The 24,014-nt window shown below is 45.2% G+C and overlaps 1 protein-coding gene across 14 annotated transcripts in view; it reads right to left on the bottom strand.

Moving 5' to 3' along the window:
* The window catches only part of PTPRS (protein tyrosine phosphatase receptor type S), a 227,995-nt gene that overhangs the window by 14,372 nt on the left and 189,609 nt on the right, over positions 1–24,014 (bottom strand). For 8 of the 14 annotated variants that reach the window (XM_042479442.1, XM_042479445.1, XM_042479447.1 and 5 more), the window contains 7 exons: positions 15,580–15,677; positions 12,431–12,554; positions 8,917–9,092; positions 7,290–7,409; positions 6,833–6,987; positions 3,227–3,512; positions 1,548–1,726 (listed from right to left, as the gene is read on the bottom strand). In XM_042479442.1, coding sequence (XP_042335376.1) covers positions 1,548–1,726; positions 3,227–3,512; positions 6,833–6,987; positions 7,290–7,409; positions 8,917–9,092; positions 12,431–12,554; positions 15,580–15,677 — 1,138 coding nt within the window. Of the gene's footprint in view, positions 1–1,547; positions 1,727–3,226; positions 3,513–6,832; positions 6,988–7,289; positions 7,410–8,916; positions 9,120–12,430; positions 12,555–15,579; positions 15,678–24,014 lie in introns of all 14 variants that reach the window. The other 6 variants (XM_042479439.1, XM_042479438.1, XM_042479443.1 and 3 more) reach the window with 1 other exon arrangement.

The following is a 24,014-nucleotide window of genomic DNA, read 5'->3' as shown; positions in this document are numbered from 1 at the left end:
TAGTATACCTATCAACTGGTAAAGTTATGTTGTTGTGTCCCTTCAGGTCATTTCAGATTTATGGTGATCCTAAGGATGGAGATGTCTTGGCAAGATTTGTTCGGAGGGGGTTTGCCATGGCCTTTCTCTGAGGCTGAGAAAGTGTGACTCACCCAAAGACACCAAGTGGGTTTTCATGGTTGAGGAGGCATTCAAATCCTGGTCTCCAGAGTTGAACTCAAGTATTACACCACACTGGCTCCCTTTGATGCTGTACACAGTTTTAGATAAAAGTTTTCCTCGTACATAGTTTCCAGCAATGGTTTTGGGGCAGTAGATATGTGAACACCTTGCCTTTAACATTATATTTATTATGTTAAAAGAAAAATGTTCCCTAATTCAGTTCTTTCCAACAGACTTTGGAAAAAGTTGGAGGGAAATGTTTTTCTCTTAAAGTCAAAGCTACAAATGTGGAGGGCTCCTGATAATTAAACTATTGATAACATTCAGAACTTGTGCCCAAAGATTCTTGCTTTTCTTTCCTTTCCTCATCCTTTTTCTCCTTGTGTGTCATATCCTTTTAGACCGCAATCCCGACGGTAGGGACCGTCTTGTTTTATTGATGCGAGAGGCTCTCAGAGAGCCTTTACAGCTCAAAAGCCGGGTAGAAACGCTATAAATAAATAAGGAGGCCAGGAAGCAGGCTAAAGTAACACATTCAACAACTGGTGTGACCTTTGTGGTTGTCCTCCAAGAGCCTGACTCTCACGGAGGGAATGTTCAACTTCTCTGTAACAGATCATCCGCCTTTTCTGGCAAATGGTAGGACCCTCCCTGGACCACCGACATCCCCAAAGGCAGCAGGGTTTCCATAATTGAGTGGTTATCATCATATGTCAATGGTCCCTGGTTCGATTCTGGAGCCAGTGTGGTGTAGTGGTTTCAATATTGGACTAAGGCTCCAGGAGGCCAAGGTTCGAATCCTCGCTCAACCATGATAACCCAACCTTGGGCAAGTCCTGCTCTCTCAGCCTTAAAAGGAAGGTATCGGCCAGGAAATCTTGCCAAGAAAACCCTACAACAAGTTCGCTGTATGTTCAAAAGGACCGGAAGGCACACAACAAGATAGGATATGATGGCCAAAAACTTGGAGGAAGCAGCCGGAGGCTGATTTTGCTGCCCCTCCAATATGTGCCACCCAAAGCAATCCTTTTTCTCTGCCTAATAGTAGGGCCGGTCCCATAAATCCCACATCCACATCATTATGAAGGTATGCATAGGGATCTTGTAGCACCTTTGAGACTAACTGAAGGAAAGAAGTTGGAAGCATGAGCTTTTGTGGATTTCAGCCTACTTCCAAATGAACCCGAGGAAGCAGGCTGAAGCCTACGCAAGCTCATGCTCAGTTAGTCTCAAAGGTGCTACAAGATCCCTTTACATATTGATTTTACAAATTAACATGGCTATACCTTTGAATTCTGCTACAAGGGTAGTTACATGCATGCGGTGGGGGTCGCAAGGGTGTTTGCCCGGCTGGCTGAGAAGAGAGAGGCCTCTCCTCTCCGTACCTGTATCCGTCAATGAAGCTGGCATTGATGTAGTCGGAGCCCTCGACTCCTCGGATAGGCTGAAGGCAAACCCGTGTGCTCTCGTATGGCATGATGTTGACAAGGCGGTTCTTGAATTTGTTGCATGGGAGGTTGGCGCTGATGAACCTGGAGGTGTGGGCTTTGGAATTGGCGAGCCGCTGGCAAGGTAAACAGAAGCAGAGAGAGGCAGGGTTGTTAACATTATTGTCGTTATTCACACAGTGCCATCGAGGTACAGGCCACTTTTTTAAATAATAAATTTTATTTTACATATATGGCACTGACATCCAACAAACTAAGGGAAGTAATAGTGCCACTCTGTTCTGCTTTGGTCCGGCCCCACCTGGAATATTGTGTCCAGTTCTGGGCACCACAATTCAAAAAGGATGTTGAGAAACTGGAGCCATGTGTCCAAAGGAGGGCAACTAAAATGGTGAAGGGTCTTGAAACCATGAAGCCCTATGAGGAAAGACTTAGGGAGCTGGGGATGTTTAGCCTGAAGAAGAGACGGTTAAGAGGTGATATGATAGCCCTGTTTAAATATTTGAAGGAGTGTCACATTGAGGACGGAGCAAGCTTGTTTTGTGCTGCTCCAGAGACTAGAACATGGAACGATGGATGCAAACAACAGGAAAAGAGATTCCAGCTCAACATTAGGAGGATGTTTCTGAGAGTAAGTCCTATTTGACAAAGGAACACACTTCTTCCTTGGAGTATCGAGGAGTCTCCTTCATTGGAGGTCTTTAAACAGAGGCTGGATAGCCATCTGTCGGGGATGCTTTCATTGAGAGTTCCTGCATGGCAGAATGGGGTTGGACTGGATGGCCTTTACATGCAACCCCAATGTGTTCAATAAAATGTGTTCTCAGTTTTGATACATTTAAAAAAACAGAACACCAACTACTAAGACAATACATAAACCCACCAAGATTAAAAACAATAGTTACTACCTATCACTTATATACATAAGTCCTTCCTAGTTTCCGATACATCCTTCACTGTACATAGCTTAATAATAATTCAGTTTCTAGTTTTTTATTTGAACCTAGTGCATAATTCTATAAATTTACTGTTTCATTAGTCTCTTACAGACAAAACATGTCACTTTATATTCCAAACTAAAAACAGAAAGTTAGAAAACTTAAATTTGTATTATTTGTTTATTTCCCCCCAGCAACCTCTTTCCTTTTGTTCACTGTCTACAGCCTATACATCTTAAAGAAAAGATTCATATTTTCTATTGTAATGTAAATGTAATATTATTTTTACAAAGAGAAAAAATATTACATGTAAATTTAGCAGTTCTAATGACTATGTGTGTATTTGTACCTTGAAGAAAATGCGATACCAGTTGTTACGTTCCCAATATGGGTCAATAAAAGTGCTGTGCCTTAACTCTTAGCACAATAGGAACCGTCCATTTCTCCATCCCAGGAGGTTTCATGACATTTTTTGGACTTCCATAGGCTGCTAGACCTCCCTCTCCTTTGGCTAAACTGACTAGAGCAGATGGGAGTTGCAGTCCAACAACACCTTGGCATTAAGGAGTTGCAATCCAATGACACCTTGGCTTTAAGGAGTTGCAATCCAACAACACCTTGGCTACACCTTGGCTTTTAGGACACATAACATCTGGCTCACCAAGAAGGACAACTCACCTTGAACTCCAGCTCCATGCCGGTGACGTGTTCGCCCACTTCGATCTGCGCCAACTTTTGGATGTAAGTGTACAGGTTCCGCGCGGGGACTTCCGTGTTCCCGCAGGCGACGGCTTCCAGCAAGGAGTCGTGGATGAAGCTATACTGGTCCTCCGTCTGCACCATGTAATTCCGCTGCGACCTCATGAGCGTGACATGCCCATAGATGTCCACTGTCTTCTCGTGCTTTATCCTCTCCAGCATGGCGTCGATGACAATGAAGCAGCCTGTCCTCCCAACCCCTGCGCTGCAAGGGCAAAAAGCAATACACAGCATTAGATTTTGGTGGGCTTTTTGGGCAATGTGGCCATGTTCTAGAAGAATTTCTTCCTGACTTTTCATCTGCATCTGTGGCTGGCATCTCCAGAGAATAGAATATAGGATTGCAGCCAGTAACAGTAAGAGTACTAACAACAGCAATAATAATAATAATAATAATAATAATAATAATAATAATAATAATAATAATAATATAAAAATGTACATTTGATTATCAGCATTGACTATTTTGTTTTACTTTACATTATGTGTGTGTGTGGGGGGGGGTTCACTGTATTTTTATATTGTATTTTAGGATTTTATATTATGGAAATCGTTATAAATGTTCTGTTCTATAACTGTTTGCAAAGCACCATGTACATGGATGGCGCTATATAAAGAAATGAGAATAATCATCATAATAATGGTGGTGGTGTGTGTCTTGAAGTCGTCTCCGACTTATGGCGACTGTATCATGGGGTTTTCTTGGTAAGATGTGTTCAGAGGTTTGCATTTGCCTTCCCCTGAGGCTGAGAGAGTGTGACTTGCCCAAGTGGATTTCCACGGCTAAGATGGGAATTGAACCCTGCTTCCCAGAGTCAATGCTCAAACTACTGTACCAAGCTGGCTCTGTAAATAATAATAATAATAATAATAATAATACGGCATGCTAATGGCAAAACTCCCTCTGAAAAAATCTTGCCAGGGAAACCTTGTGTTCGGTTCTCCTTATGGTCACTGCAAGTCGGAAATAACTTGAAGACACACAGCAACCAATAATAAATAACATGCAACAGAATACGGAAGTGTTTTTGACTGATAACAAAACTGAGCTTTTGGGAAGCAAGTAGCAGAATGGGATGGGATTCCCCCCCCCCCAAAAAGTCATGGAGCACTTTGGGTTCGATTGTCAGTCGATGTGCGAAAAGCACAGGGGGATGCCATGCGCTTCCGTTCCACACCATCCAACCTTTTGTGTGCATCGAGAGAGGAAGGGCAGGAGGAGAGGAGGTGGCACTGAATGCATTTCTCTTTCTGCATTTCTCTTTCTGCATTCTGCCTTTGCAAGTGAGACGTGTAAAAGGGTGTCTGTCCTCTGGCTCCCTCTTGTTGCTTTCTTTTTCTAAATCCTTCCCTTTGATCGCCGATAATTAGACTTTGTAACACCTGAAGCCTTTTGGGACTGCGGGAAGAAGAAGGGAGTTGCGCGCTAGGGTTGGCATGAGAGATCTGAACCTAGAAAACAAAAGCGGCCGAAAGCGCGGCACGGTCCCTTTGCTACAGAAATCTATGCTAATCGTAACCCGCCGAGTGAGCGATAATCGGGTTTTCTCCAGGCGCAGGTAAAATTTCAAATGCTCCGGCACCCTCGATGCGGCTGCCGGAAAAAGGCAGCCCTGAAAAACCTCAGCAGTGTTTGCGTCTCCTCCTTTTTAAAGCACTGAGCGACACTGCAGCCCTTGCCATATGTCTCCTGGGGGAAGGAGAGGGATTTATTTGACTCTAGCCTGCAAGGACCTCTGGCTGGGTTGGAAATTGAATTACGGCATGCCACCTGGCCTGTGGGGAATGGCATGGGGGATGTCTCCAAATGCGCCGCCCATCCTACGCCGCTCCTCTCCATTTGCCTCCCTCCCCCAAATCTATGCAAGCAAGGAGCTTGCTGTATCGACTTATGTATAAGTATAGAAAGTTTAGTCAAAATATGGACCCAAAAAAGCTGGATCGACTTATGCACGGGTCAACGTATGTTACTGTACCTTAACTCTTATCAAAAATGGCACTATCTTCTTCTCTGAGTAGCATGGGAAAAGGGAAGTGCATAATCTATCCCAAAAGAAATTAAAAGAAGCACCACCTCTCTCTATTTTAATCCACTGTGATGCCACTTCTGGCCTTTTTGAATGTCTGGGTGGGGGAACAGCAATGTGCTTTGGCACCATTTCCCTTCCATTGCATCCTTTGCTACATGTCCTTAAGTTTTACTGTCGACTGATACATGGGTTACATAAAAATCTGGCCCCAAAACCTGCCCTCAACTTATACATGAAGTCGACATAGTTGAGTATATATGGCACTCCCCTCTTTACCTTCTTCCTCCACAATGAGGAGAAATGCCTCTGAAAAGCCAACGCGGAGGCGGTGGCAGCGAGGCCTAGGGTACCTAGATCTTCCTGCGCCGTTGTTATTGTCAAACCCTTGCAATTTCATAGCGGAAATCTCCCCATGCTGGAGTGTAACTGGCAAAGTTGGCTGCAAACCTGTATGATTTTGTGCAGCATATAGGCTCTGAAGTCCTTCCCTTGCCATGGCCATTCCTTGCTTTGTGGGAAGCTGGCAGAAGTGTCTGGCTACGTCCCTGTAGCCAGACTCAAAATGGTTAGGCTGGCATTGAGATTTCTGGAGGATCTGACCGATCATGGCACTGATGTCACCATTTCACGTTTGGTGACAGGGATGTAGCCAGATACTTCTAAGGTATTTCCTTCTTTCCGCAGAGCAGGGAATAGCAAAGCAGGAGGATATGTTGGAGGGTATAAAGAGAGGAAGGGAATGCCAACCCTCGGGGTCTGAAAAAGGATATCCGGACATGCAAGGGAAGCTTGTACTTGCAGGTTTCTAATGGGTTGCCAGCCAGCCTGTGCCACTATAAGTACCATGGAGTCCTTCAGGCACAAGAAAGCAGCCTTCTAAGGCAGGAGAGTTACACTGGGCCACAAAAAGCTATTCATCAACCTGGTCCTTTCGGTACATGTTGGACTGTATTTCTTTATTTCATTTGCAACTCCAGCCATCCCTAACTAACACATCTTATGCTATTTTTGCTGTGTTTCCAAAGTTGATTTCTAAATATCTTTTCTAAAAGGGGACTTCATCTCCCACTATCCCCAGCCAGCATGGTCGGTCTAATTCAATGCGTCTTATGCTATTAATGCTGTATTTTAAAAGTTGATTTCTAAATATCTCCTATAAAAAGGGACTGTAATCCCTGCCATCTTCAACCAGCACAGTCAGTCTATTTCAACACATCTTATACTATTATTGCTCTGCTTTAAAAGCTGATTTCTAAATCTCTTCGATAAAAAGGGACTGCAACTCCCACCATCCCCAACCAGCATGATTCGTCTAATTCAACACGTCTTATGCTATTTTTGTTGTGTTTCAAAAGCTGATTTCTAAATATCTTCTGTAAGAGTGGACCTTCCTCCCACAAATCCTCAAACGTTTCATGATCTCCCTTATCTAATAGTCAATTCTTGGTCCTCGGACCTTATACTTGGGGGTCCAAAATGGACCGGAAGGGGGTACCTGCAGTGTACGACGATGGGGCCTGCGTCCGGTGGGTTGCAGGTCTTGACCCTCCTCAGGAAGGCCAGGAATGGGGTTGGGTATTCGGGGACCCCGTGATCCGGCCATGCTGTGAACTGGAACTGACGGACTTCTCGTTTCTCGCTGGAACCGTTCTGCAGGGATTGGGGAAAATGGGGACAAGTCACAGAGTGAGACGGCCGGAAACAAAAGTAGAACAAACATATATGACGCCGATACAAAACAGGGATACATAGCTCTCTTGTGAGCGAGCCAAATTGCATCTCACATGCAGAATGGAACTAAGTAAGTACAACAGAAATGGGAAGCTAATGTAATGGATGAAGTGCATCTTAAATTATATATGTATTGTTGGATACAAACAAACTGTATCCAAGTGCAATAATTTCCTAGGGTGATAAGAGCCAAAGGACAACACACAAAGCTCCCCTTTTACCTTGTGGAGGGAGAACGTCCGGACACAAAACGTAGCCAACTCAATCGTATCCAGCAAGGTGACCTGGATCATCCCATACGTCTCCGTGCCTCGGCCTGGCCAGTACTGGTCGCACTTTATCTGGAAGGCCAAGAGATTAGGATCATGACTATTATTATTTATGTTCTTTTGCCACCCGCTATTCCTGGAATCGCCTTCCTGTAAACTTGCGGACTGTTCCTTCTCTCACCATTTTTTAAAATCCAAACAGAAAACTTTTTTGTTTTCTAAAACTTTGGAACTTCAGATTAATGCTCTTTATTTTTGCTATAATAGATTATCTGCTTTATTTGGCATTTTTGGGGTTTGTGCACGCAACTTGTCTTTATTTTTGCATTGCAGTTGACTACTGTGTTTTATGACTGCATCCTGAATATTGCATATCAGGATCATATCCTAGCATTGCATTTTAGGATCATATCCGAGTACAGTTGGCCTTCCTTAACCACAGATTTTTTTTATCCACGGATTCAAGCATCCACAGTTTGAAAATATTTTTTAAAGGTACAAACTCCAAATATCATTCATTCATTTTGCTCTGCCATTATATTTAATAGGACTTGAGCATCCGCAGATTTTGTTATCCACGGGCAATCCTGGAACCAAACCCCTTTAGATAACAAGGACCCACTGTATTGCATTTTAGTATTTTATATTGAAGTAGTTACAAATATTTTAGTCTGTTGTAAATGTACATCGATGATGCTGTATAAATAAACGATAATAATAATAAGGTGGTGGTTAGTGTCAAGCTAATGGCAAAATGTCTATGTAGGAAGTGAAGGCACAAATTGGTGTTTTGTGGGGTCTTTTTTGGAGCTGACTCACAAAATCAAATTGGACTTCACTCCAGCAACTGGCGAAGTAGGGCTGGTGTGTGTGCATTTGTGATTGTGGCAATAGGGTCACCATTGTGACTAAGTGCCGATTGTGAAATTGTAACAGTTCCCTAGATTTACTCATCTGAAACGGTCCCATATTGATGACAACTGCTTAGTCACAATTGTGACACCATCACTATGGTTGTAACACTCCCCTCTACTTTCACAGAAATTGGCTGCAAGGCGAGAAAATGATCTATTCTGCCAACAACTGGTGCACAAACGTGAATGCCATTTTCATTAGGTTTAGGAGGAGCGTTGGGCCAAGAGAGGCGACTTAGTCGCTGAATGCTGCCCTGCATTCTGAATTCCTTGGAATTGAGGTTTTGAGCTGACGGAGCTGTTTCTATAGTATTAAAGGCCCCAGATCTCATTTGATCTTGGAAACTGAGCAGGGTCGGCCTTGGCTGGTACCTGGATGGAAGACTACCAATACACTATAGGTTGTATTTCAGAGGAAGGAACTGGCCAAACCAACTTGGAGTCTTGCTCGCCTAAGAAAACCCTCTGAAATTCATAAGCCCTGGTTAGGACTTGAATGGGAGACCACCAACAAATACCAGTGTTTTTCAGAGGAAGGAGCTGGCAAAACCATGTCTGGATCTTTCTATCCATATTGCACATTAATAATAATAATAATAATAATAATAATAATAATAACAACAACAATTTTTTATTTATATGCCGCCTTTCCAAAATCCGCTCACCCGGGATTTCTCTTCCAGCTTGGTCATCATCACCACGGTGGCCGACCGCTGTTCCCACACCATCCTCCAGAAGTCCCCAAACGTCTCCGGAAGGGGTCCCTGGGTGGCAATGTAGGCGTTCTGCTTCCGGTAGCCGTCAATGTAGTTGGCGTTAATGTAGTCACTCCCAACGATCCCTGCATCAAAAGTGGTCCAAAGAAGAGCTGCATTCCATCAACACGGGTTTATTATTATTATTATTATTATTATTATTATTATTTTGCAAAAACATTCATAAAATATAGGGGCTTTTCATTCTTGTGTGTTATTGGTAATAGACAGACAGCAACCCTATATACATTACCTTACAGCGGTGGCTGGTGGTTCCCATATCAGTAGGGCAGTAAATCCAAGGCAGGTTTTGGATTGCTATAAGGGAGTTCACCAATGTGCTGAATTTATTTTTGGGTCCACATTCAGCATCATGGGCAACTACTTTAAAGGTCTAATCTGCACTGCAGAAATATAGTACAGTATAATATAATACACGCATCCCTCCGTATGTGCGGCTTTGATATTTGTGGATTTGGTTATTCACGGATTTGATTAATGTGTTCTCTCTAGGAACATCTAGGGTCTCCAGTGCAACTCTATGGCCAATTGTAACTAAAAGTTGCACTGACGACCTAGAGATTCCTAGAGAGGATACTCTACTAGGCCTTTGTAGCTCCTCCAGTGCAGTTCTATGGTCAATGTCCATCGGATGTTGACCACAGAGTTGCCCTGGAGGACCTAGAGATTCCTAGAGAGGTCTCCTCTCAGGTAAAAACATGTTGTTTTTGTTATTTGCGGTTTCTCCATATCCACGGGGGTCTTGTGCTCCTAACCCTAGTGAATAGGGAGGGACAAAAGTGTATAATATAATACTATACTATACTATACTAAGTTATAATCTGCACTGCAGAAATAATGCACTTTGGCACTGCTTTAAACTGCCATGGCTCCATGCAATGGAATCCTGGAATTTGCAGTTTAGTGAGATATTCAGCCTTCTCTGTCAGAGAGCTCTGGCACCACGACAAACTACAGTACAAATCCCAGCATGCCACAGCACGGAGCCATGACAGTTTAAAGCAGCGTCAAACCGCATTATATCTGCTGGGAAGATTATAATATTATACAGTCGGTCCTCCACACTTGCACACCTTTGACCTTTTGTAGATTTTGGATTATTTGCAGATTTGATTAATGTGTTTTCTCTAGCAATCTCCAGGTCCTCCAGAGCAACTCTATGGACAATTTCCATTGGAAGTCATGCTGCAGGACCTGGCCTAGAGATGCCTAGAGAGAACACTTGCCTAGGCATCTGTAGGTCCTCCAGCACATTTCTATGGTCAATGCCCAGCACATGTTTGACCATAGATTTGCGCTGGAGGACCTAGAGATTCCTAGAAAGGTGTTCTCTTGGGTTTTTAAAAAAATAGCACCTTTTTATTTGTGGTTTTCCCTCTTTCAGGGGGGTCCTGCTCCCTTAATCCCAGCAAATGTGGAGAAATTACTGTATTATATTATAATAACCAAAGCTTGGAGTAGATTCAGTGCTTTGCTGATAGAGGATGGTCCACCATCTCGGGTCAAAACTTTGCCATTGCAAAGCAATTTTGTCCCGTCGTAAGTCGGTCTGACACAAATGCCGATATTTTTCCTCCTCTGCATGCAGCTAATTTCTTTGAATGCTTTATCTATAAATCTGATCCTCCCTCCTCCAGTGGAAAGAGATGCAGCAACCGCACGGAAGTCTTCCCCCATCTTAATATTGCTTTCCTTCCAGCGAGGATTTCTGCCTTCTGCTAACTGGAGAAACAAACTAACCGAGCGCAATGGGGCTGACCTGACATACTTTTAATTTACAGAAATGCTCAGAAGTGGCGGCGGCGGCGGCGAACACACACACACACGCGCAACCACGATATAATTGTGCCACATAATTAAAGGAAGTCACGGTTGCTAATTTCAAAGCCACTTAATTCCCTCCTCCGCCTTTGCAGAGAGGCTTCCCGCCCTCTCTTCCCCGCCTCCAACGCCTACCCGGTCTCACACAAAGATTTCGACAATGGGGGAAGACAAAGCCGGGGACAACGCAGGTTTCGAACCCAGGATCTGGGGTCGGTCGAACCCTACGAGCCCCAGCCCACAGCGGCTCAATGTTTGCAAGCTGAACAAACAGTCAGGAGGCAAATAGGTCCATTGGAGAGATCTTTTGTAGATCTCTCCAATGGACCCATTTGGCACCCGTTTGTCTTTTTATAAAAGATCTCTCCAATTTGGCTCTTGACTGTTTGTCTTTTTATGAATTGGTTCATAAATCTCCAATTTGACCTTTGACTATTGGTCTTTTTATAAAAGATCTTTTTATAAACTATCTCTCCAGTGGACCCATTTGGTCCTAAACGTTTGTCTTTTTAAAGAAGATCTCTTTATAAAAAATCTCTCCAATGGAGCCATTTGGTTCCTGACTATCTCTCTCTCTCTCTCTCTCTCTCTCTTAATAAAAGATCGCTTTATAAAAGTTCTCTCCAATGGACCAATTTTGGCTTGCAAACTTAGAGCCACTGTGGGCTGAGACTCAGAGTTTGACAGACACCAGATCCTGGGTCCAAAACCTCTGTTATACCTGGTTCTGATTTCCCCTTCTGCTGGCTCTTAAGGTGGTCTGGTGGGGCATTTACGTCATTCCTCAGATACTGCTAAAAAGACCAATAAATGGGTCCTGGAGCAAATCAAGGCTAGACTCTCCCTAGAAGCCAAGAGGACTAAACTGCGGCTGTCGTACTTTGGCCATACCCTATGAGTCTGCAAGATCTGAGCTGAGCAGTGGATGAGAGGGAGGCTTGGAGGTCTCTCATCCATAGGGTTGCCTTAAGCTAAAGTTGACTTTTTGGCAGTTAAAAACAACAATCATCACAACAAGGCCTTGTGGTCTTCCTGAATACAGAGAAGTTAGATCTCTGTAACTCTAGGGCAGGGATTTCCAAACTGCAGTCCACCAAGAGTTTTGGACTTCAGCATTCAGAAGCCCCAAGCCAGCTTCGTGGACAGTCAGGTGCATCCGGACATTCTGGGAGCTGAAGTCCAAAACATCTGGAGGACCAAAGTTTGGGAATCACTACTAGTCAAGGGTCTGTATCCACAATATGGAACATCATGTTATCTTGCTATGTTACAGCAAGAACCTAGATACTTGGAAGAAGCTGCAAGGTTTTGCCATCCACCAACATCTAGACAAGGTTTGGAACCTTTTGCTACACTAAAACAACCAAGCATTTTATGGCTTTTGTGGCAGTGGATTAAGGAACGCCAAAATGATGCGGAGCTTGCTTAAGAAAAGTTAACACGAATGGAGAACGATACAATGCAATAGCATCGTATGTGCATCCTCAGCAACCATGCATCTCCCAAGTAAGGTCCCCCAAAATTGGAAAAATTCAAAATTCAACCCCACTAACCTCCTCCCCGCCATTCCCAGGTTACATACCTTCGATCGGCAGCAAAATGACCCGGGAATGGTCATAGGCGATGACGTTGGCGTAACGGTTCTTTGGCTTATTCACCTCCAGGTTGGAGTGTTCCCAAGTGAACTGCTGACCCGGGTCGATGGACTGGGGGAAAAGATCACCATACATACTGTATATGTCTGTGTTTGAAGTCAAATGCAACCACCCTCCCGCGACGGTATCAAATTCACATTCAAACTAAAAGAGCCACTAATCCCTCTTTCCTTCCTGGGCCCTCCAAGCAATTAACTGATGCAACCGATCAATCGAGGGCTTCATTGCAAATTAGCAAATGCATTTGAGCTTTGCTGATCTTGTGTAACAGAGTCTCCTGGTTCTCTCTCCATCGCACACAGCCTTGAAGAAAGGAATACGGAGTACAAACACAGCCCTGAACATGCCTGCATGGGGAGGAAGGGAACGTTTTGCACCAATCTGGAATGCAAACAAGCCGAGCTTGTCTTTCAGTAAACTCTGCATTGGTGCAGCTCTGCGTGGTGGATTTAAACAGAAGTCAGATGGCCATCAGTCAGGGTGGATTGATTGTGAATTGTGTATTCCTGCATGTCAAGGGGTTGGAGTTGATGACCCTTGAGGTCCTTTCCAACTCTATGATTCTATGGGGATTGTCACACGGAGGTACTTACATGGGCGAAATGTTGCCAAACTGTTGTAGAAGCACGAAGGTGGGATTGTCCATTGCACTTCTGAAACGTAACTGAGGCTTCCCGCTTTCCTAACATCGATGAAGCGTTCCCAGAGAAGCCATTTTTTGAATAACGGAAGATCCCGTTATTCAAAAAAATGGCTTCTCCCGGCTTCTCCGCGAATGCTTCATCGACGGAAGGAAAGCGGAAAGCCTCAATTACGTTTTAGAAGCGCAACATATGATCCCACTTTTGCACTTCTGAAACAGTTCTGCAATGTTTCGCCCATGTAAGTGCCTCTGTGAGATAAGGTCCTATCATGCCACTGGGTCCATGCTTTGGTCTCATAATGATCTGTTGATCAGGCAGCATAGGAAGGCAATGGCAGAGCCTTCCAAAATCCACATACCTTTGAGAACTAATATTCAATTCCCCATATCCTCACACATAATATTTCCTTAAACAACTTGAACACTGTTGGGGTGTGTTTTAGGATCTATGCCATGCGGGAGTAGCTTGGAGCAGCTCCTTTCCTCGCGCTGCGGACTCCTTCTGCACTAATGGGATCTTTGTCCACCTTGTGCATTTTGTGAAGGACAGTCGCACATGCGGGGTTTTTCTTTTCCTTTCCTTTCTGGATCTGCCGCTTTGGAGGAGGCTGCCCTGGAACCAGGCCAAAAGCACTTTCGGAGATTACATTATGCAGATTAATCGCTGTGGGGCGCTGGAGTAGGGAGGTGGAAAATTGGCCAAGAGACTACATTAGCTTTCTCCTTGCTTGCCTGCCTGCCTGGCCCAGCAAACGCGAAGACCGGCGAGAACGATCCCAACAGGGCCGAAAATCTCTTCCCATCATCTTCCCAGTGATTAGCAATTCATGCCCTGTAAAAACCGCTCAGAGCCTGCTGCCAAAATAAGGAGAGACTTGGCTTGCTTAAAACAAAAAGGAGATGCTGCTTGGTAAAAAAAACCAAAACCACCACAATATGGTGGAATCCAACCACCTGCACCTTTCTCTGCCAACCCGTTTCCATCCTTGCTCCCTTGCCCTTTTCATCCGTGTGAGATTTTTCTCCCTATCCTACCAGCTCTCATTGCAATGTCCCTTCCTCGGTCGTTTCCAAACTGGAGGTGTCCCAGGAGTTATTCCTCCGGGTAAATGGACCCCTTCCAGCAATTGCACCAATTGACAGCATTTTGTGCTTGAACTTTCCCCACCCGCAGGGTACAAATATTCATATGCATGCAAATATTCTGTGAGATCATTAAATAAGAGGCGAAGCTTGAAGTTAGGTGGTGTTCACCCTTTTCAGCCTATCATTCACTGCATACTGACTATCTATCTATCCAGCTATCTGTCTGTCTATCCTTTTTGTCTCTCTCTTCCTTTCTCTCTCTCTCTAGCCTATCCATCCTTTCTATCTTATCTAGGTTACTGGTTCCACTGCCAATGCATCCTTACCACCAAGACATTCCTTCTAATGTTCAATTGAAATCTACCCTCCTGGAACTTAAAACCATTAAATCTAGTCCTTGGGCCTCATTCCCACTTAATTCGGTTACCGAATAATTTGGTTTCCGATCCGAATTGATGAATCGGTTCAGCAGCAGAGGCTTGTTCACATTATATTTGTACCGATCACACAAGCCTCTTTCTTCTTTGCCAGGAGTGTCTGAGCCAGAGCCAGACAGCTCCCAGCCTTTGCTGCTGCCTCCGCCTTTCCTCCTCCTTCCTTCCTTCCATCCCACCATGACTGCCTAAAGAAGCGGTCTCTCTGCCTCTGCCTGCTTTTCTCCCTCGGTCATGATGAGGGTCTTCAACTGGAGAGTGCCCGCCGTCCGCACTGGCGATTTCCGCCCATCACCGCCAATGGCCATCCGACCCAGGAGTTGCTCACTCTGCCCAAGTCTTCCACCATCAACAGTGATTAAGAGCTGGGGGGGGGGGGGGGGCTACTGCCCACTCTCCTTGGTGCCTTATGCCACCAGTACCAGGCCTACCAGGGCATGGCAGCACCCCAGGATACTCGGGCAAAGTCTATGCCGACTACACCGGCTATGCCAGCAGCCCCTACCACCACCAGAACAGCAGTGGAGGCGCAGAGCGAGCCATCCAGATGAGCAGGATCCGAACCCAGATTCGAATTCACACTGATTCCCACTGGCATGGAATCACTTTATCCAAAAAGACATGGAAAAAAATCAACATCTTTTTGACCTGTGTAAAATGGGCTTAGACATGGCCCTTCTTTCAGAATCACTTCAGCGATTCGAATTAAGTGGGAACCAGGGTCGTTTGAATAGTCTCAAACCGATTCACGATCCGATTTAAAAAGTAGTGGGAATGAGGCCCTGGAAGCTCTTTAGATGCTTAAAGAGGGGTATCATGTCCCTTCTTAGTCTTCTCTCCAACCCCCCTGAGATAGACAGGGAGACAGCTAGATAGAGACCATGATTTCTCCCAACCTTTTCAAACCTCGTACCTCGTACTCTTGCGACAGCTTCAGGTTGTCGTTGGCTTTGAGGTGCTCCGTGTGGTCGGCCAGCTCCGAAATGGGGATCGGCGGATGGTTGAGCATACCTAAGGGACGAAGAAAGGGGAGATGTGGAGGGACGGGAGGGGACACATCTCTTTCAATTAAATCCAGCCGATGGTCAGCAAGGCATATTTGATCATTTCAATTTTATTTTTTTATTTTTTTTTAAGAAAACAAACAACTGCAATGAAAGGAAGGTTAGAAAGGGTGGGAAAGAGTGGAAAGAGAAATTGTGAGGGCTCGAAATTGTGTCCTTGGAACTCAAAAGGGGAAAATGGAAGAACGCTCTCCCCGGTGATGGCCCCGTTCTTGACATGTATCAAAAAATGCGTGTTCTTATCTGGGGGGTGGGAGAGAGGCAAGGCAGGGTGGGAGGAGGAGGAACGTAAAAAGACAGACCAACGAAGAAAAAGAAAGAAAGAAGGGAGAAGAAGGCAAATCCGACAGCAGACACTCGGCCGTGATTCCAAAGAGTATAGACAGTCGCAGGGAGGGAGAAGAGAAAAGTGAACTCCAAAATTATAAGCATGACGGAAACGTGTCGCAGGGCCGACAGTGAAAAAGAAAACTGCGTTGGTGGGGACATAATCGTATGAAAAGCACGCCATAGGAGGGGGAAAATAAAATAAAGATAAGACACGACACACACACACACAACAGAGGAAGAGGTAGATATGAGTGAGACCATGGAATGGAGAGAGTGTGAGGAATGTGGAAATGCCAAAGAGTCGTGGAGGCTTTTCAAAAGTTGCCACCAAGGAGACAAAAAAAAAGACAAGAGAGAAGGCGAGAACCGCTCATCTATCCTACCCAGTCGGAGAAAAAAAGTTTGCATTCCTTTAGGAATGTGTTTTGTGTCCTCAGTTTTCCAAGCAGGCCTTCCATTTGCATGAGATTCTTGGAAAACAGCACCTTTTTAAAGCCTCTGCTCAAGACATGGGAGACCAGATATCCCATATCTGACCCAGGACATCTCATAATGCTTGGATGCCACTCTGACTGCATCCTGGGATTCGTAGTTTGGCGAGGCACCCAAGCTCACTGGCAGCCAAGTTAAACATTCAATTATTTTTAAAACTTGTGTTAACTAATCTTTCGGTTGTACAGTCGGCCTTCCCTGTCCATGGATCCTTCTTCCATGGATTCAACTATCCATGGCCTGAAAATATTTCAAAATCCCCAAAAAGCAAACCTTGCTTTTGCCATTTTATATAAGGAACGGCATTTTACTATGCCACTGAATATAACTGGACTTGAGCATCCACGGCTTTTAGTATCCAATGGGAATCCTGGAACCAAACCCCAGCGGATACCGAGGGCCCACTGTCTCCTTTTAAAATTGTTGCAAGCTGCCTTGAATCCCATTTCAGGAGTAAGGTGGGATATAAATCCAGAAGTGTGGCGTACTACTTTGAGTGTTGGACTATGACTCTGGAGACCAGGGTCTGAATCCCAGCTTGGCCATGGAAACCCACTGGGTGACTTTGGGCAAGTCACACTCTCTCAGCCCCAGAGGATAGCAATGGCAAACACCCTCAGGGAAAAACAACTGGTCATGAAAACCTCATCTTAGAGTCACCATAAGTCGCATAGACTTGATGGCACACAACAGCAAATAAGTAAGTTTAAGTCTCGTCCCAAGTTACAAATCCCAGGTTTCCAAAGGATGGAGGCATGGGAGTAAAAACAACAACTATTATTATTACAGTCCTCCCTCCGTTCTCGCAGTCTTTGGACTCGCATCCCTTGCTTATGTGTGAGGGATGAACGGAGGGAGAATGAATGGGGCGCATGCCCGTGGCACACACCTGCATGCCCCCGCGGCTATATTCAAGCCAATGGGGCTTGAATATAAGCAAAACTCCATTTTCATGAGAGGGTCTGGAATGGATCCCCCACGAAAAAGGAGGGATGACTGTATTAACATTTATTTATATAGAGCACTGTAGAGTTTGCATAGCACTTTACATAACAGAATAAAATAAGAATTTAAAAAATGGCACCAAAATTGGTGGCTGGAATCCTGTATCAGTGTTTGGTCTTCATAAGTGGACTTAGCAATGCGGGAATTAAAACTGGGCTCTTCGGAAATGTCTGTATCCAGTAGGGGCTTTATGTAACCAGCAAAGTGAACGATGTGCATTAGGACTGATGTACAACAGAACCGTTGCGCATGGGGACAACGGCAGTGCCAATGGGTAGATTGGGGTGCTTGCTCAGGTTGGGCATCTTCACAATTCATTACCATGGTTTCTTAGTGCCTCTGCTGCACAGACCATAAAATTATGTGACACAGACCATGACAGAGGATTACAGCCAATGTGTGAAAGAGACTTTAGTCTTCATTTTCAGAGAGAATCCAAGCCTTAAACTCTCTCGAACCATCCATTTCTAGCAACATAGAACTTTCCTTCTCTCTCTCCAAAGGCAATTTGAGTGGGGTGCATGCATGTGTTTGTTTCTAGGGCCGTTTAAAGTCAACCTCGGCAAATTGAATTTCAATATTATTAAGGCAGCTGCGTTGGAATCGGTACACAAGATTGATGCCGGGAACCACAAGGTCAGATTAAGGGAAGATAGACGTAGCAAAAGGGGAATGAAACAGTGCTCCGAAATATAAATAAAAATCACTTTCCACGCGTGGTTTGAACGGGGACTAAGAATGCGTGGAAAGGGAATTGGCATCGCTGGGGGGAAAGGTCTATGCTACAACGCTGAGTGCGGCCCAATTGTGTGGCAATTCATCCAAAGAAACAGGCTGCTGTTTGAAAACGTCTGCAGCATTAATCCATTATAACCTAATTTTGGCGTCCTTACATCAATGTATCTCAATGAAGTCAAAGCGACTATGGGTATTGTTATTGTTGCCCAAATAAAAATTCTGGCCTCCAATCAAATTCTCCTTCTCTCCCCAAATTTCTACCATTCCAGAGAGTGAAGAAACTAAAATCTTGTCGCTGTCGATGTCGTGTGCTTTCAAGTCGTTTTTGACTTACGGCAAACCTATCATGGTGTCGTCTTGGCGAGAATGGTTCAAAGTCTGGCTGAGACAACACCATGATAGGTATGCCATAAATCGGAAATGACTCAAAAGCACATAGTTCAAAGGGGATTTGCCTTTGCCTTCCTCTGAGGCTGAGAAAGTGTGACTCACCCAAGGTCACCCAATGGGTTTCCATGGCCCAGCAGGGACTCGAACCCTGGTCTTAGTCCAACACTCAAACAACAATACCAGGCTGGCTTGAAAACATCTATTTTATGGCAGACATTCAGGTTGCTGTGGTGTCACTCACCCAGCGTGGTCCATACTCCCCACACAGCCCTATTGATGCCCCTGCAAAGTGCTATAATGCTGTTGACTTAATGGGCTCCTGCGTGTAAAGACGTTCCCCAAAGAAGGGAATGCAATCCCACCAACATTTTAACAGATACAATAGAAAGGATGAGCTACATTTAAGGGTGCATTTGTGTGCGGCAGAAGCACAATCTTCCAGCAGCTCAAAGGTGCGAGGAGCCAGAGGAACTGCATCCGGAGATGCAAGAAGGGAAGTCTTCCACCCGGTGAGCCTTCTGAGAAGCCAACACAGTGCCTTAGGAATGGGAAAGGGATGAGGTGGGGAGATGACGGGGAGGCCATGGAGAATTTCGAGCCCTATTTGGGGGGGGGGGTGTTGCATGGTTGAAAGCGGCAGCAAGCAGCGGCGGCGGCATTGTATTAAAGCAACCTGGAGACTCGGAGCAGAGATGGCAGGCGCTAGTGCAGCATTCACCAGTTTTACAGTGTGCTTTTGCAAAAAAGATGGTGTCCTGGGGCTTGGTTTGCACCCCACTGCCCTGGTCTTAGCAATGAAACACACCATCTGAGAAGGCTGGAACAGAGGAAGGGGAAGGCCAAACTTCTGAGTTTGTAAGGCAAACCTATGTGAGTGCCAAATGATTATTTAGAAGAATGGTAGCTGGTGACCGGTGTGGATCGACAGCCAACATCAGATAGCTTCAAAGCTCTGACATGGATGCTTTCTCTGTTACATTTGTTTTTCCAATCAGTTCCTTTTTAAAAATACAATTGGCCCTCCACATTTGTGGCTTTGATTATTTGCGGTTTTGATCAATATGTTCTCTCTAGGGATTTCTAGGTCCTCCCGCACAACTCTGCCGGAAATTGACCACAGAGTTGTGCTGGAGAACTCCAAATATTCTTGCAGAAAGCACTCTTCCAGGCATTTGTAAGTCCTTTAGCATGATTCTATGGCCAATTTCTGGCAGATGTTGACCACAGAGTTGCACTGATTCCTAGAGAGGTGTCCTCTTGGGTAAAAAGAATAGAGGTTTTTTTATTTGCAGTTTTCCCACATTCATGGGGGTCCTTCACCCCAATCCCAGCAAATGTGGAGGGACCACTGTGTGCCCCAACAAGTGTTATCCAACACCCAGAATGTTCTACATCAATCTGCCCATGTGCCTTCAAGTCCTCTGTCAACTCATGGAGACCCTATGAATTTCATAAAGTTTTCTTAGGTAAGAAATCTTCAGAGATGGTTTTGCCAGTTCACTCCTCTGAACAGGTGCCTTAAGCACCTGAGATTCATTGGAGGTCCCTATCCAAGTACTAACCTGGGCTGACCCTGCTTAGCATCCAAGATCAGACAGGATCTGGTGCCTTTAGGACATTAGCAAGCCAAGGACTCCCTCCAGTTTAGGTCTCTTACAACACAACTCTATATGAATAATCTACTTGGATCTAAGTCCTTCTGAGTCCAGTGATGCTTACTTCCAAGTACGGATGGCCATACCCTCATCCCTCCAGACTGTAACTTCCAGCACTCTCTCTGCTGGCTAGGGTTCATGGGAATTGCTGTCCAACAACATCTATGAAGTATGCAAAGGGATCTTGTAGCAACCTTTTGAGACTTTGAATCAGAGGGAGTCGATCAAGTCTATGACAATATCTTTCACAGTTAGTCTCAAAAGTACTACAAGATCCCTTTGCATGGAGATATTCCAGGCTAACATGGCCATGCTTCTTAATTTTAACATCTACGAAAGGTATACTCTGCCTACCCTCAGCTGGCAGGATGGCAGCTTTAGCAGACCCTGAGGAAAACTACTATCCCTGCGCATGCTTCCTCCAAATAAATCCTAGCAAATTAAGTGGTGCTTACTCCCAGGTAAGGGACCAAAGCACTGCAATGGAGGCATATCATAACACTACAACTGAGGAATGAAAAATCTTAGGGTGGCTAGAACTGCTATGGACTAGTACTTTACAAGACACCTAAAGAAAGTCTCTGACATCTAGACAAAATATTCAAGAATGGCTTGAATACTGTCTGAAATGTTTTACATTAAAACAAGGAGAGATCTCAGACAACTGGTAGCAGTTCTTCTCTTTGGCAGAGAAGGCTAAAGACCTGGCAAAACTACAAATCCCAGAATTCCAATGACTGAGCTCCAACACTTAAGGCGGTGTCAAACTGCATTCTTTTTATTGTGTAGATGCACCACCCCTCCCGTGTTGTATTGTGTGTCTTCAAATCGTTTCCGACTTATGGCAACCCTAAGGCGAGCCTATCATGGGGTTTTCTTGGTGACATTTGTCAGAGGAGGTTTGTCATTGCCATCCCCTAAGGCTGAGAAAGTATGACTTAACCAAAGTCACCTAAACCCTGTTCAATGGGTATCTGATTCACACACTACTTCCACTTGTTGCCTTGCAAGGAGAGAATCTCTCCCTGGCGTTACCAGCATCCAATGTCAAAGCAGCTTTCTGAGAAATCTAGGCCATATTTTCTGGCTTTGAAAGCGAGAGATCTTGTGGGAGAGAGTTCGCATCTAGCATTTCAAATCCTTGGAAATCTCCTTAATCTCATTACGCCAAAGAACTCGAGCTCTTCCTCTCAAGCTTCCTGACCTCACCCATCTGCCCCTCCTTGACCAAGACGTGCCGGATCATTCCACAAACATTGGCCAAACATCTGTTGCGTGGGCCAGATGCCTCCTTTGCCAATGGAGGGACTGCCAGGAGACACCGCTTTTCTCCACCTCCCCCTTTTCTTTCGGAAAACCAAGATGCTGAGCACAGGAGAACCTTTTCTCCAAGACTTTGCAGTCTGGTGAGAGCTGAGGAGTTTGGCCAACGTTTGGTCTATGTCCGCTCAAGGCTACTTATCCTACAGGGAACTGGAGATCCTTCCAAGACATTTGGTTATCAGTACAGATCCAGCGATCCTGCACTGCATATTTGACAGCTTGTCTTTGCTATCATGTGCCTTCAAGTCATTTCTGACTTATGGCGACCCTATGGCGATCCTATTCAGGGGTCTTCTTGGTACAATTTGTTGCGAGGAGCTTTGCCATTGCCTTCCCCTGAGGCTGAGAGAGGGTGACTTGCCAAGGTAATGAAGTCAGTGGGATTTGTGGCTGAACGGGGAATTGAACCCTGGTCTCCAGAGTCATAGTCCAATGATCAAACCACTATGCCAAGCTGGATGACCTACATGGAAAAAAGACCCCAAATTTCCCCTGGACTCGCTGCATCCTGCTTACATGGTGCAGGGCCAAAACCCCAAATCAGTTCTGGACCATCTTTATGATGCCCACAACCAATTCAAGGCTTTCTCCTCTAACGCGTATTTAAACAACTCATCTTTTGCTGTGGGTTTTTGGCTCACTTTGCAGCACTGACAGTGGCTGCCTTCAATTGCAGTCTCTGAAAGCTGCACAGTGCCACCATTGCGGGCATGAGTGAGGTCAGTATGAGATGCCCAATGGTTGGGCACTTCGTTCTGAGCTTAGCAGTGGCACCAGAAGATGAATGGGAACTACATGGGAAGGCAGCCCCCCATTGTTTTCAGCAAAAGCTGAAACCCAGTAGCAAAAGAGAGCAGGTAAGGGGCAAATTTGGAGGCAACTTGGTGCCAGAATACTCCAGGGGCATCTTGGAGTATTCTGGCCAATGCAGAACCATTTCTAACCACCTCTCTATCTTAGTTCCCCCCCCCTCTTAAACTTGTCATGAATTCTTCACTTCTCTTCATCTTGATACGGTCACTTGGCTTCTCTATCGCAGCGCCTTCTGGAGTCTCTGATCCTATTTAAACTGTCTCTATCGGCTTTCAGACTCTCGTAATTTTCTTCTTCCCGTATAATCCTCTTTTCTCTCCCGCACCCAGCTCTCCCTCTTTCCACGGACATCTCGGTTCCTCAGATATCCAAACTCTGGTCCTCCAGGTGTTTTGGACTTGGTCAGTGGCTTGGGATTCGGGGAGCCAAAGTCCAAAATACCTGGAAGGCCAGAGTTTGAGAGTCACAGTTCTAGGATTTTGACAAAGGAAGAAGAAAGGGACTCGGGCACAGTTAGGGACTCTAGACCTCATGTGCCCGAGTCCCTTTCTTCTTTAGTTGGAAAAACAGATTGCTTATCAACAACTATGGCTCTTCTGTTTGTGAACTCATACAAGTGTTAACTGTGCCTATGCTGAGCTGGTTGGAAACTTCCAGAATTAAGCTTAAGGCCAATTTGAAGGACTGTATTCTTCCATATGAACCTGCCTGTCTTTTGAGGTCTTTTGGGGAGGTCCTTCTCTCCTGTCGCACTACCTCCACAGGTACATTTGGTGGAAACACAGGAGATAAGGCCTTCTTTATGGCTGCTCCCAGGCTATAAGAATCCCCTCCCAAAGAATCTAGAATCGCACTTTCCTATCTTTCCAACTATACCTGTAGGCTGCCTCTAACAGATGTGGGGAACCTTTGGCCAGTGTATAGCGATTGTGGAAGTTGTAGGCCAATGGAGGCCCAAGAAAACACCTAGTAGACCATGTAGCACCCCTTGCAACGCTCAGAAAGTGTGAGTATATGTCCTGATTCCCCAAGAATAGGAAATGGGGTTGAGAAGATGAAGCCCGCCAGATGTGTTGGGAGGATGGCATCTCCATCTTCTCAACTGAAGAATCAGGACCCAAATGTTTTGACCCTCTCACCCTTCAATCAAGCATCCTTGTTTTCTTCTCTATGGTTTGGACCATATTCCAGCATGAAGCTGGTTCAAGTCATGTTGGGTCTGCCTCTCCGCTCTTCTGCTGGGGCCACCACCGCCTTCTGGAGATGTCTGCCATTATGGAGCAAAGACAGAGAGAGGAGTAAGGGAGAACCAGGGAACTCCAGCATGCTTCATCCTCTCTCTTGGATGCATCTGAGACCAAAGTACAGAGCAAACTAGTAATAGCAACCAGGGCAAGGAGGAAGAGGAGGAAGCTCTGTTGAAGAGAAAGGGTCCCACTGAAAACACCTTCCTGGAGCGTTCCTCAAAACCTGCGACAGGGAAGAGCAAGATTCCCTGAAGCAGGGAGTAGACCTGGAAAACAGCTAACCTTGCTCTC

This window comes from Sceloporus undulatus, chromosome 7, assembly GCF_019175285.1.
Source record: "Sceloporus undulatus isolate JIND9_A2432 ecotype Alabama chromosome 7, SceUnd_v1.1, whole genome shotgun sequence".
Classification (NCBI taxonomy): domain Eukaryota; kingdom Metazoa; phylum Chordata; class Lepidosauria; order Squamata; family Phrynosomatidae; genus Sceloporus; species Sceloporus undulatus.
Note: the sequence above shows the minus strand (reverse complement) of the source record. Positions and strands in the feature narration are given on the sequence as shown.